The sequence below is a fragment of the Mus caroli genome, unplaced genomic scaffold (assembly GCF_978045245.1).
Source record: "Mus caroli unplaced genomic scaffold, Mus_caroli_1 scaffold_2, whole genome shotgun sequence".
NCBI lineage: Eukaryota > Metazoa > Chordata > Mammalia > Rodentia > Muridae > Mus > Mus caroli.
Window position 1 is genome coordinate 25253693 of NW_028227257.1, and position 13808 is coordinate 25267500.

The following is a 13808-nucleotide window of genomic DNA, read 5'->3' on the forward strand; positions in this document are numbered from 1 at the left end:
TAGCTCTTGAAAAGGTCAGCCAAAAGCCTACCAAAACTAATAAGTAAAATGTATCATTTTGGCTGGGCCAAATTATATACATACACATATAATTTCAGCTGGGTGTGGGTCACATGCCTGTAATCCCAGTACTCAGTGGGTAGGAGCTGAAGAATCAAGCCTGATCTACATATAGCAAGTTCCAGGCTAGCCAAGGTGATAGAGTGAAACCCCATCCAAATAACAAAAGCATTCAGAGTGTACAATTTCTGCAACCCTGGTGAAAAGTAAGCTGGTAGTGACAAAGAGCTCCTTTAGACAGAGTAGGGGATATATGAACAGCGATCTACAGGAAGTGGGATTGAGCCAAGTGCGAGGGAGAGCGTGAGTATTCAGTCAGAGAAAGCACATGTGTGGAGGACATGACTAAGGCTGAAATAAGCGTCAGGGGAAGATGGAGGAGATGAACCCCCGCAACTCCTGTCCCTTGTAAGATGCTGAAGGATGCAGGTCATTGCCTCGGCCCCACCCTGCTCCAAGGCCTCATGCTTGGCCCTCTGCTCTGCACACAGGCTGGTGCACTCAGGCCCCTCCAAGGGCTCAGTGCCCTATGATGCAGAACTCTCCTTTGCCCTGCGCACGGGTACACGGCACGGTGTGGACACTCACCTGTTCAGTGTGGAGTCGCCGCAAGAGCTGGCAGCCTGGACCCGACAGTTGGTGGATGGCTGTCATCGGGCTGCTGAAGGCGTACAAGAAGTGTCTACAGGTGTGCCAGGTGGAGCCTCTTGTGCCTAGAGGCGTTCAGTTCAAGTTTCTTCTTTTATGGTGCTTCTAGAGGGAGGTTGGGCTTTTCCAGGGGCCCCTGTCTGGCGTATGCAGATGCTCTGGGAGGAAGGGAGACATTTCTTCCTGGTGTCTTTTCTTATGTTATTCCTGTGATTCTGCTGGCGAGGATTCGAGGTGGTACACACCTTTAATTCCAGCACTTGGGGAGGCAGAGACAGGTAGATCTCTGTGGGTTTGAAGCCAGCCTGATCCATATAGCAAGTTCCAAGCCAGCCAGGGCTACACAGTGAGATCCTGTCTTGGGGGTGAGGCTGTAGGTAAGATAGGGCACCTGTTAGATTGAATTTCAGGTAAACCGTGAATACTTTCTTATGTCAATCTAAATTATCCAGTTTATATAAAATTTAAATTTAGCCTGCTAATCTTGCACCTTTATGGGGTAAACATGGTGTCCATCACAGAATTTAACTCCCATTTATTTTATTGTGCTGAGAATTGAACCCAAGTCCTTGTACATGATAGCTACATACTCTTCTACTGAGCCACACCCCAGTCCAAGCTTCCCTAACACAGGTGGCTTTGCTGGAAACGAAGCAAGATGCAGCAGTGGGTCCTCGAAGGCCCACCTTCTGTATTTTAGGATAGGGTGGCTGGGCCAGTAGTTGTTCGGTGTCATGACAGAGGGAGCCTCCCATCCATGGAGGAACGGCAGGCAGGTTCTGGAGCTGCTTTAGGAGTTGAGTGGGCTTTGTGATCACTGAGGTGCCAGGGTCTGTGTTCACTGCTCTCCTGCAGCCTGCACATGGAATGGCCGTCCCTGCAGCCTGTCTGTGCACATTGACAAGGGCTTCACCCTGTGGGCAGCTGAGCCTGGAGCAGCCCGAGCCGTGCTGCTCCGACAGCCCTTCGAGAAACTTCAGATGTCATCAGATGACGGCACGAGTCTCCTTTTCCTGGACTTTGGGGGTGCTGAAGGAGAGATCGTAAGTGGAGGACCACCTCTGCATCCTGGGGGTGGGGATGCTCTTCTGGAGGCCAGTCTGGACAGAATTCCTGACCCTTCTCTCTGTCCACTCTGCAGCAGCTGGACCTGCACTCGTGTCCCAAAACGATGGTCTTTATCATCCACTCTTTCCTGTCCGCCAAGGTCACCCGCTTGGGGCTCTTGGCCTAGAAGCTGTCAGATGCACCAGCCCTGAAGAGGATCGTTCATCTTGTGGCCTGACCTGTCCTTCTGCTGACTGCCTGCTCGTCTGTGGGCTGAGGGAAGGGAGAGGAGGGGAACTAGGGCCTCAGAGACCAGCCTGAGGAAGCAGAACTCAGACCTGGGACAGCGAGTCTGGCTTGTGATGGGCAGCCTTCCTACTGCTCACCTCCACCAGTGCCTTTCCAAGAGAGATATTTTGTGTACACAGAAGCCATTCCGAGCCTGGGACCTGACCCTGTGTGGATCCCGTCCCCAGCCAACAGCAGAGCTGCCAGGCCTCCTGGAGGCCCTAAGCCACCCTGAGATCTCTGCAGCCGGAGTCTTCTGGGTCAGTGGCAAGAGGAAGAAGAGGAGCCTTTCTGTTCACTTCCCCTTGAGCCCCGTGGGGCATCTGGGTTTTCTCCTCCTCCTCCTCTCTCCTCTCCTTCATCTTGAATAATAAACAGCCTGTGAGCACATAGGCAGCCTGGCACCATGTCTGTGGTTTGTGTCTTTACACTGGGACTCTGAGGTGGCTCTGTAGTCCCAGAGGAACCAGAACAAGGTGTGAGACCCCTTTCCTGGAGAACTGGGTCTTCAAGTGAGTACTGGCTTTATCTGTGCTCTGTGGTAAGTGACCCTACAATCTAGCAGATCATCCTGTCTTCCATTCTGTGGGTCAGAAATTTGAGAGTGGCTGAGTTGGATTGTTTCCTGTCTGAGGTCTCTTATGAAATTCCAGCCAATGAGGAAACTGTCCCATAAAGTTACTTAATTAGCTTGGTTAGAAATTAGGCACTAGGAAATGGGGAGATGTGGTTAAGTAGAGATTTTCCAGTCTTCCTTACCCATCTATCTCACCTATATATCCACCAACCAATTGCTCACCCAGAAGCATCTAGGATACATCTGTTGTAGTCCCCGGTGATGTGGCAGAGAGCAACGTTGAGAGGTCTTTATCCTCAGCAGGAAGAAATCCATCAAAATCCCCTGCAATCAAAAGTGTGATTCCAATTGGTCAGACACAGGGAGTTAGCAGAGGGGACAGTGGGACCAGGCTCCCTTACCTGGTTTCATTTCTGTCAGGAGGAGACACTGGAATGGATGCAGTGGAGGGGGACATGCTTCAGTCAGCTTCTCCTGAGATTCCTGTGACACCAGTGACCCCCACCCTGGACAAACCCAGTCCAGTCTCTATGCCTGCAACAGCAGACATTTCCTTTCATGAGCCTGGGCTGTGCATTGACAGTTTTACGACTGGGCTGGGCAGGGTGCTTTTGTTCTGGGCTGTTGGTTGGGCTTCTTAGGGTGTGCTTGCCCCGTGGGTAGGTCTGTGGAATGCAAAGAACAGTCAATGACATGGGCCATTCAGGTCCTCTGCCTGACAGTGGTGAAGAGAACATACAGTCACAGTGGGGTGGAGGGGGAAGGAGTGCTCACGGTGGCCACTTTCACCAAGTAGCAGAATTAGATGAAAGATGATCGTGGCAGGTAGAACATTCAGGTCTTAGAGCCGGCAGAACACGGCGTCCCCAAACTTCTGGAATCAGAGGAGTTTGTTTCTTTTTCTAACCTTCACCAGTCCCTCAATCCCACACTAGCCCGGGAACGCACAGTGGACTACTGCCACAGCCCCAGATCCTTCGGCCCCACTCCTTATCCATGTCTTCCCCACACTGCAATGTATTCACCACACAGTTGCCACCCTACAGGCAAGGAGACTGGAGTCAGCAGTCACTACTTGGCTATGGTTATTCAACTGTCAGCCAGCACAGCCCCAGAGGGAACCCAGCCAGTCTGAGGCTGAGTGAGTCAGTGCTAAGAATAGGGCTTTGGGATCAGAGTGAACTGCGGCTGGTCCCGAGGACTGCTGTATGAGCCTTTGCACATGACCACTTCACCCTCGCATTTGTAAAATGAGTGAGTCTTTTCAAAAACTTGTTTTTTTTTTTCAAGATAGGGTTTTCTTTCTCTTTCTCTGTTTTGCTGTTCTGAAACGTTTTCTGTAGACTAGGCTGGCCTCGAACTTATAGAGATCCACCAACCTCTGCCTCCTGAGTGCTGGGATTAAAGGTGTGTGCCACTGTGCCCAGCTTGGGCTCTTTTAAATAAGGTAACCATGAGGTTCTACCTTTATGACCTAGTCACTTTGTGAAGACCCTACCTCCTATGTCCACTTTCTTGAAGGTTATGGTATGGAGGGGACACGCTCATTGAGACTGTCTCTGAAACAGGAGAATGAGGTCCAAAATGCCTTACCCAGAGAATGCAGAGGTAATGTATTACAGAAACTGTTGGAGGGCTGGAGAGATAGCTGAGCAGTTTTTGGAGGATTGTACTAGAGTTTGATTCTGGGCCCACATTAGGTGGTTCACAACTGCCTGTAACTTCAGCTTCATTTGGAAGTGTCCTACAGACTGAGCCAACTCTAGCTTCTGGCTTTCCACACAGAAGTACTTCCAGCTTCTTGCCCAGATACATAAACACATAAATGAAAGCAAAGCAAAGCAAAACAAAACAAAACAAAACAAAACAAAACAAAACAAAACAAAACAACAAAAGCCCCTTGGCAAAGAGGAAGGCTGGGAATGCCCCCCACTCCTTCCCTCCAAATCCAATCTCTTGGTGAGAGTCATGACAGGAAGAGGCCAGGAGGGGGCGCCTCTTTGCTACTCATTCTATGCTTGTAGATTTTTGAACTGTCCACCTGCAGTTTGTGCTTCAACCAAATGTTTTACACTTAAATGTCTTACACTTTAAAACTAGGATTTATGGCGAAGCTTGGAAAAACACTTATGCTACATAGGGTGGTTCTGACCTCAGGGCTCCGATCTGGCTGAATCCTGTCCTCAGCGTTTTCCTGAGTGTAGGGACTATGGGTTAGGTCTGCGGGAGAAGAGGTATGTTTGGCTAGAGTCAGGATCCCCAGGGAAGGGAGAATGGCTGAGAGGGCCAGGGCAGGAATGTGACAGGAGTAGGGTTAGGAGGTAGTGAGGAACAATTAGGCTGTTCAGGGCCATCTGGGAGATCCAGGAAAGGCGAGGCCGTTCAGAGCTAGCCACAGAAACCACTGTTTAGCTTCTTTTCTATTTCTTTTTACATTTATTCTATCCCATCTGTCTGTCTGTCCATCCATCTATCCATCAACTACGGAATTTTACCATGTAGCTCTTTCTGGCTTCGAATTAGCCTGCCTCTGCCTCCTGAGAAAACGAAAGTGTGCTACAGCGTCCGGAGAAGTGTGTGTGTGTGTGTGTGTGTGTGTGTGTGTGTGTGTGTGAGTGAGACGTCGCATGTCCCATGGCCTATCTGTGAAGTTCAGAGGGCTTGCCAGTTCTCCCTTCACCTTGTGGGTTCTGGGGATTAGACCCCAGGTCGTCAAACAGCAAGTGTCCTACACGCTGAGTCATCTCACCAGCCCCATGGTGGCCCTTTTCTTAAAGGGTCTGGTGAGGAGAGGGAAGGAAAGTACATATGGCAGGAGGGAGCTAACGGGTGACAGGCTTGAGGAGAAGTCAGAGCTCCTATTTTCCGGGGGGCAGAACACCCCTAAGAATCCCTTACTCTGTTGGGGCAAAGGCAGATACAGACTCTGAGACTGCTCACCTGTTTTTTTTTTCTATTAAGAAAAAGATTTATTTATTTGTTTTATGCATAATAGTACAGTGTCGCGGTCTTCAGACACACCAGAAGAGGGCATCCATTGGATCTCTTTACAGATGGTTGTGAGCCACCATGTGGTTGCTGGGAATTGAACTCCAGACCTCTGGAAGAGCACTCAGTGCTCTTAACCGCTGAACCATCTCTCCAGCCCGCCTACCTGGTTTTAAGCTTTATTTATTTTATTTTTTTTGGGGGGGGGAGGGGGTATTAGCATTTAAAGAAGTAGTAGGTCTCAAGTCTTTATTTTTCAAAGCCAGGGTCCTGGGACTCGAGGCCGGCAGGAAACACTTCCGTTAGAACACCGCGGGCGAAGTCACGGCGGAACAGAAGTTTCACGCCTAGGCGCGCAGCGGAGGACTCCTGAGAAGGGAACCCACGCAGATCGACAGTTTCCGGTTTCGGACGTGGACCTTGCAGTTGTGGGAGGTGAGAGGCTTGAGATGGAGTTTAGTGTCCTGCGGGTGACCTGCGGTGGCGCAGGGCGGGCTCGCACCGTCCAGGAAAAGCCAGAAGCGCTAGGAGAAGGTATCACTGGGCAGTGTTAGGCCTTGAGTAGGACCGCTGCGAGTGTAGCTCAGCCCCGCTGCCGGCTCCTGTGTGTCCTTGGCCAAGTCACAGCGTCCTTCCAAGCCCTAGTGTTTGTTTGCCCTGTGAAGCAGATATGGGGTCTGATAGGCCTCGGAGGGGGGCTACGGGGCTCACGAAGTGCCGCCGCAACGCCTAGCACTCACACGCTTGGATGTGGTAGGTGGTTCCGCGTTGTGCTGTGTAAAAACTTGAAGCTTTTGAACCTTCCACCAGGTTCATCAGAAAGGACCGTTCCCCACCCCAACACTCAGACATGAAGGCGCGCCCAGAACCCGGCCAAGATCCATGCTTTGAAATGAAGTATGGGCTGCTAGTGAATGGTTGTGAGCCACCACGTGGTTGCTGGGAATTGAACTCAGGCTCTGGAAGAACAGTCAGTGCTCTAAGTATATTTTGGAAGATAGTGGCTCTAAGGGGTTACTTAGAGCACCCCCACCCCCAATCTAGGTTTTTAATGTGTGATTCTTATAACATCTGGCAAGGGGTAAGGTCCTATTGTACTTTTTTTTTTTTTTCCAAAATGGATGTGACATTTGTAGTCCAGAGGTGGGAATTTGACTTGTAAAAACGTGGTCACACAACAATTAAAGGGCAGAGGTAGATGATTTGAAAGTTCACATACCATAATATGCATAAAAAATGTGAAAAAAATTAAAACTCAAACCAAAAGTCTCCTCTCCGACAAGAGAGTAGGTTAGTGTGTGTGTGTGTGTGTTTTTTTTTTAATTACATTTTATTTATTTGGTTTTTGTTCCTGTGCTCATGCACATGAATGTGCCATACATAGTGTGTGTGTAGAGATAGAAGAATCTATGGCAAAGAATTCTTTCTCTCTACTGTGTGGCTCTCAGGGAGTCAGGCTTGGTGGCAGGTGCCTTCATCCACTAAGCCATGGCACTGGGCCGCCTTTATTTATTTTCACCTGTAAATTAGAGATATGATATGTTTTAAGAACCCTCACTGTTGTCCAGGCAGTCCTGGAACTTTTGGGCTCAAATGATCTTCCTGCCTTAGCCTCCCAGGTTACTGGGAATATAGGTTTACCATGCTTAGATTAAGGTAAACTATCATAAAACGTACCTTAAGGGAGGTGGTGGTGCACACCTTAAATCTCAGCACTCAGGAGGCAGAGACAGGCTGATCTCTGAATTTCATGCTAGCCTGGTCTACAGTGCAAGTTCTAGGACAGTCAGCTATACAGAGAAACCCTGTCAAAACAAAATAAAACAAAACAGTACCTTGGAACTGGGTTGTGATTCTGGCATTTGGAAGACTGAGGTGAGAGCAATGAGAAAAGTTGGAGGTCAGTATGGACTTCATAAGAAGATCTCAAAAAACAAACAAACAAACAAACAAACAGCAACCAACCAACCAACCAACCAACCACCTAACCTCACAATCTGCCCAGCCTGGACTACGTAGGAAGTTGAGTTCCAGGCCAGCCCAGAACAATCCTGAGATTTAAGTCTCAACACCTCTTATGAGCCCTGCTCCCCCCCCCCCCCAAAAAGCATTTTTTCTGTTTTATCGAGGAGGAGTGTCCAGAGCAGTCCTGTATGGAGTGTGCTGTAAATACTGGTGTGTTTCATTCCTTTGCAGATTTGGGGCTGCAGGTGCCATGCATCCTTTACAGTGTGTCCTCCAAGCACAGAGGTTGTCAGCACCGTTCACCTCCATGTGCTGGGTGTTGCTTAAGACCTGCAGAGCACAAAGCAGTGTGTCCAGCACTCCCTGTCCCAGTCCAGAGGGGAAGAGCTCAGAAGCTCAGAAGGATTTCAGCTCCAGGCTAGCCACTGGACCGACTTTTCAGCATTTTTTAAGAAGTGCTTCAGTTCCTCAAGAGAAACCATCTTCTCCAGAGGTGGAGGACCCACCTCCCTATCTCTCAGGGGATGAACTTCTAGGAAGGCAGAGAAAAGGTTGGCTTTATTTTTTTCCCTTTGGCTTCCTTGCTCCCCTGCAGCCTCTGTAGCCTGATTGCTCTTGGCTTTAGGAAGTTGATAGTGTGGGTAGGTTGATTAATATAAAACCATCAGAGCCCACGAAGTAGCATTACTCTAAAGAAACTGAAGGGCTGGGCTGGGGGCGAGTTGTGTGGTGGGGTGGTTGCCTAGCATCTGTGATGCTCTGAGCTCCATCCACAGCATCCTCATCTCCTCAGGAAAACACTCAAAGCTGTGCACACGTGAATTGTAGTCCACTCACTGGTTACGTATGGAGATACTGCAATCCCCGTTTTAATTATAATTTTTAGGATTGCATTTAAATTACATCATTTATTGTCAGTGTGCAGCAGCTGTGGAGGTCAGGGCATAACTTGTGTTGTCTCCTTCCACCATGTGAGTTGAGAGGTTAAAATCAGGCTTGGTGGCAGAGGCCTTATCCACTGAGTCATCTTGCCCAAGCCTATTCCCTGTTTTTTGAAGCTGGGTCTTGTGTAGCCTAGGTTAGTCTGGAACTCAACCCTCTTGCCTCAGCCTCCTAACTGATGGAATCACTGATGTCTGCCACCTCTTCTGATTTAGAATTTTTTTCCTTTGGGCACGATGACTCAGAAGGTAAAGTTGCTTGCTCTTAAGTGTGATGACTTGAGTTTGATCCCTGGGACCCACATGGTAGGAGAGAGCTGACTGCCACAGTTGTCCTTTGACCTCCGAACTGGTGCCATGGCATGTGTGCCTACTATCTTCCAAAATATATATGAAGAAAATTGGCTAGGTATGTGGCACCCACCTTTGATCTCAGCACTTGGCAGGCAGAGCAGTGGGGTCTCTGTGAGTTCAAGGCGAGCCTGGTCTACAAAATGAGTTCCAGGTTAGCCAAAGCTATCTAGTTGAGACTCCGCCAGAACAAAACAAAAACCCCGATGTTTTCTGTTTCATTTTTTGTTTTGCTTTTTGAGAAATAATATGTCTCTTTAGCCCAGGTTGTCCTGGAGCTTACTGTGTAGCTCAGGCTGGCTTCATATCCATGGTTCTCCTGCCTTGGCCTCCTATGTGTTGGCTTTATGGGTATGACCCACTATGCCTGGCTTCCACTTGGAATTATAGTCTGCTGGTGGTAATGGGGTTGTAACTAGAAATATGATTTGAAAGAGCCTACTGAAGTGTGAAATTCATGTTTTCGAACTTTGTGTAAATTTGTATTTTTACTTCATAATGTGACCATGTCATTTTCATTTTTAATCTGTGGTGTGTACCCTCTGGCCAGTGCTGCTGCTTCCAGAGGCTAGAGAACCCTTTGTTTAGAGGGAGGACTGTATGTAATACAGGGACTTGAATTTAGGTTTTCCTTAGATGAATAAAAAGGGTCATTAGCCCTTACTGTTTTAGTTGCTTCTATAGGCCTATTTCCTTGATTCTAAAGGGGCACACTTCCCTTATATTTCCGATACTATGCACATAATAGGCGTGTGTATGTGATATGGTACTTTCTTGTTCTGAAAGGCTGTTACTAATTTCTGGCAGTTGATGGTGTTTTAGGGTTGAGGCAACATTGGACTTTGTGGATAATCAGTTGCTTTGGGTGTTTCTGAGGGCTTTGGTTGGGAGGCCCAAGACATGTGGCCCTCTGCCTACCTTGGAATCAGCCTGCCTTTCGTTGCAGTCTACCTTGAGACCTATGGCTGTCAGATGAACGTGAACGACACAGAGATAGCCTGGTCCATTTTACAGAAGAGTGGCTACCTTCGGACGAGCAACCTCCAAGAGGTACTTGAATTCCTTGCTTCCCTGTTTCCTGGGCTTGGGCTCCTCTGCTTTGGTGCAGGTTCTTAGATGCAGTGAATCTCAGGAAGAGGTTGCTGTCTGCTGAGTTAGTTCCTTTGAGTGACGTGTTAATTTCTCTTAGTGACGTGTACCACAGGACAGGCATATTCTAGTTCAGCTGTTTTGAGTTCTCGTGATGGTGTTCATCCTCAGGAAAGGAGTTATCAAACTTGTTGTGATTACATGTGGCTGTAATCCTAGCCTTGGGAAGTGGAGGCAGGAGGATGTAGAATTTGAGAAAGATTGCTTGTGGAGAGTGGAGGTAAGGCTTAAGAAGTTAATGCATAATGGATAAAGAACTTTCATTGGGAAGTTCTCAAAGGAGACAGTGGGAGTGGTTACAGTATAGCATTCAAGTGTTCTTGTTATAGCCCTATAGCCTTAAAAATGGTTAAAATGATAGGATTTATTTTATCATAATAATAGAAAAAAAGCAGGTGGACTGCATGGTAGTGATTCTGCAAGGCTCTTCTCAAAGTTTCTAAGTTTCTTTTTCTTGCTCTCTACTAGGCTGATGTGATCCTTCTTGTCACGTGTTCTATCAGGTACAAATTTGTTCTTAAAAGTTTTATTTATTTATTATTTATATGAGTACACTGTAGCTGTCTTCAGAAACACCAGAAGAGGTCATCAGATTCCATTACAGATGGTTGTGAGCCACCATGTGGTTGCTGGGAATTGAACTCAGGACCTCTGGAAGAGCAGACAGTGCTCTTAACCACTGAGCCATCTCTCTAGCCCCTACACATTTGTTCTTTCCATAAGAAGTGAATATATTGTGTATAATCATGCCAAGGAGGCTTGCTTATGGCGATATACCAATGGCTGCAGGTCAGTGAGAGTTAAGATTTTTTTCCTATATTAGAGATAGTCCTGATATAACTGGATGACATTTGCTGAGCATGACCTGTGTGTTGGATTCCATGTGAACAGTATACATGGATGTATTAATTTAATTCTCACAATAGCTATGTGTGAGGTTGTTTCTCTTACAAAACCCATGCTATCTGGGCATAGTAGTACACACTACAATCCCAGCACTGCAGAAGTTGAGGAGGAGGAGTGTGAGTTCTGGACTACACAGTGAGATCTGCCTAAAAAGTGAAGAATAGCTACAAAAATGCCCAAACCAAGATCTATACATTATAGAGTTTTTAAACCAAAAGTGCTGAGCTCCTACATTTCCTGATGTTTTCTGGCTCCTAATGGCATATTCTTGTAATGTATGTACCTGATTTGATGTGTAGCCAGATGGTTGGGAAATAGAATTCTGAAAAGAGATAAGTGGCATCTTCATAGGTGGCTAGGAAGTACTTGGTCATAAGTTCATCAAAAGTGATAGACTGTAGAGGTGGCTCAGCAGTTAAGTGCACTGACTGCTCTTCAGTTTCTAGCACCCACATGGCAGCTCACAGTTATCTTCAGTTCCAGTTCCAGGGCATCTGTGTAGCATGTAGTTTTTGCCACCCTGCTTTAAGCTCCTGGCAGACTGTGCTACCAGCCTTGTTCATGTTCCCTCAGATCTGTGGATGAAACACACACACACACACACACACACACACAAACTTATTTTGAACCTGCCTTATTGTCTCAGTTGCTGTGCACTTCTAATCTCCCTCCTGGGGAATCGGGCTATGGTTACTCAGCTTGAGATCCCACATGATGACTGGTCACCTTTTCTCCCTCCAAAGCATGGTGACATCTCCCTTTTCTTCCTGCATCTCTTAGCTTCCTGTGAGGACCTGGAATCCCATCTCTTTCCTTCTGCCCAGCACTTGGTCCCTGGCATCTTTATTGATCAAGAGCCAGTTGGGGAATAGGACCTCAGCACCCCCTACAGATCTGATCCCTCTACAGGCACTAGGCACACAGCTGTTGGGTACACAAACATACATGTAGGCAAAACACCCATATGCATACCAAATTAAAGAAATGAGTTTAAAAACAAGCAAACACACCCTCTTCTGTTTGTTGTTGTTCAGGCCTGTTACTATTAGTGTTTCCACAGCTGCCTTTAACATTGACTCATTGATCTGACGTGTTTCTTATGGGGCCTCTGTTGATTGATGCTGAGCTGGTTGTTAGGAGAGATTCAGAAATGAACCTTCCATAAAGCCAGGCTTTTTTTTTTTTTTTTTTTTTTCTTAAAGATTTATTTATTATTATATGTAAGTACACTGTAGCTGTCTTCAGACACTCCAGAAGAGGGCGCCAGATCTTGTTACGGATGGTTGTTAGCCACCATGTGGTTGCTGGGATTTGAACTCTGGACCTTTGGAAGAGCGGTCGGGTGCTCTTACCCACTGAGCCATCTCACCAGCCCAAGCCAGGCTTTAAGAGCTTGGTCTGATACTGGGACTAAGGCAAATCTATAAGTAGCCCACTAACATCTGACAGAAAATACGAAGTAAACATCAAACAAGCCAGGGTGGTAGCCAATTCCAGTAGCTGGGAGATCAAGGAAGATGGTTTGAGGACAGTTTAGGCTACACAATGAGGTTTAGGTGGGCTTGGGCTACCGAATGTTTGAAACAACAAAAGCAGATTTTCAAGTTCAGGAGAAGCAGAGTTAAGATGGAGTGTACCTAAAGGGAGGAGACTCTCAGAAGAGTTGGGGAAGGGTTTGTGAAGAACGTGGTTTTTGAGTTTTGTTTAAGGCTAGTCTGGATTTCTACAAGTATTGGGAGGATATCATCAGGGTAAAAGAATGATAGCAAGTGGTGCTTTTCCAGTTTGTTTCCCTGAGTTAAAGGTAGATACCTGTGAAAGGGTTCAGATGGCTTTCATTTTTCTTTCCGTTGTCCTGTTCTATTTTGCTCTGCAGTTTATTTTTGGCTCATTTTCACCACTTTGGATCTTTGCAGGGAGAAGGCTGAGCAGACCATCTGGAACCGTTTACATCAGCTGAAAGTCCTGAAGACAAAGCGACCACGCTCTCGAGTACCTCTGAGGATTGGGATTCTAGGTATCCAGTTATTTTCAGATTATTCCATTTTGAGACTTCTGTTACTTGAGTGACAGAAGCCATCTAGGAGGGGCCAAGACTAACAAGTGACTTTTCTGGAGATGGCCCACCATTTTGGATGGCCTGTGACAGGTGAGCTCTAAGAATGTAGGGTCCGTAGAGACTTCGTCCCAGGATTACTTCTTGCTGCTGATATGCCTTTCCTGTCACTGTTACATAGCCTAGTGATTCCTGGACATCAGCTTACCCTATTGGGCAGATCAACATGAATTTACACTCTCATGTAGTAATGCTGTGTAGACAAATTGATGATTTTATAATTCTTAAATTTATTTTGAGCCCTTTAAAAGCTGCAAATAGCGCTCTGTAAACCTTCATATGTCATAGGCTAATTGTTCTAGGATAAGAAAATAGGCTTGGTACAGATTTGTGATCAAGGAAATCATTCTTGGTCAGGTCCAAGGATGAAGCCACAGGCCATGTGATAAAGCAAGGCCATGTGAAACTGTTGCTTTGAACTTATAATGAACTTACAGAATGAAACACTGCTTTGAACTTACTATTGACATCCTTCTGTAACTCCCTTTTGTGTAACATTTTATCTATGAGGTAATTTTGTAAAGAACTTTTGTCTAAGAAGGTCTACAAAGGCCAGAGAGAAGAAATAAAGTGTGGCATCTGGGCCTCTGCCCCATCCACCAAATATATATATTTGTATATATATCTGAATGTATGCAGAATATGTCAATATGTGTATGTATCTGACTATATATATGTACATACATATACATGTAGGTATATGTGTATTATGTAAGTATGCATGAACACTTGTGGAATTGTTGAGGCAGGTGGTTGGGCCTGGTCAAAGTGT

At 46.7% G+C, this 13808-nt stretch overlaps 2 protein-coding genes across 3 annotated transcripts in view; both read left to right on the forward strand.

Annotated features, from left to right (window-relative positions):
- Snta1 (syntrophin alpha 1) overlaps nt 1-2447 on the forward strand; it is a 33994-nt gene extending 31547 nt beyond the window's left edge. The window contains exons 6-8 of the mRNA XM_021152927.3: nt 552-748; nt 1564-1751; nt 1850-2447. Of these exons, the coding sequence (XP_021008586.1) occupies nt 552-748; nt 1564-1751; nt 1850-1942 (478 nt within the window). The 3' untranslated portion in view covers nt 1943-2447. The remainder of the gene's footprint in view (nt 1-551; nt 749-1563; nt 1752-1849) is intronic.
- Nucleotides 2448-5889: 3442 nt separating this feature from the next.
- Cdk5rap1 (CDK5RAP1 mitochondrial tRNA methylthiotransferase) overlaps nt 5890-13808 on the forward strand; it is a 34387-nt gene continuing 26468 nt past the window's right edge. Inside the window, exons 1-5 of one of the 2 annotated variants that reach the window (XM_021156629.3) lie at nt 5890-6043; nt 7805-8124; nt 9812-9915; nt 10483-10517; nt 12837-12937. In XM_021156629.3, the coding sequence (XP_021012288.1) occupies nt 7824-8124; nt 9812-9915; nt 10483-10517; nt 12837-12937 (541 nt within the window). In that variant the 5' untranslated portion in view covers nt 5890-6043; nt 7805-7823. The other variant, XM_029474196.1, reaches the window with a different exon arrangement.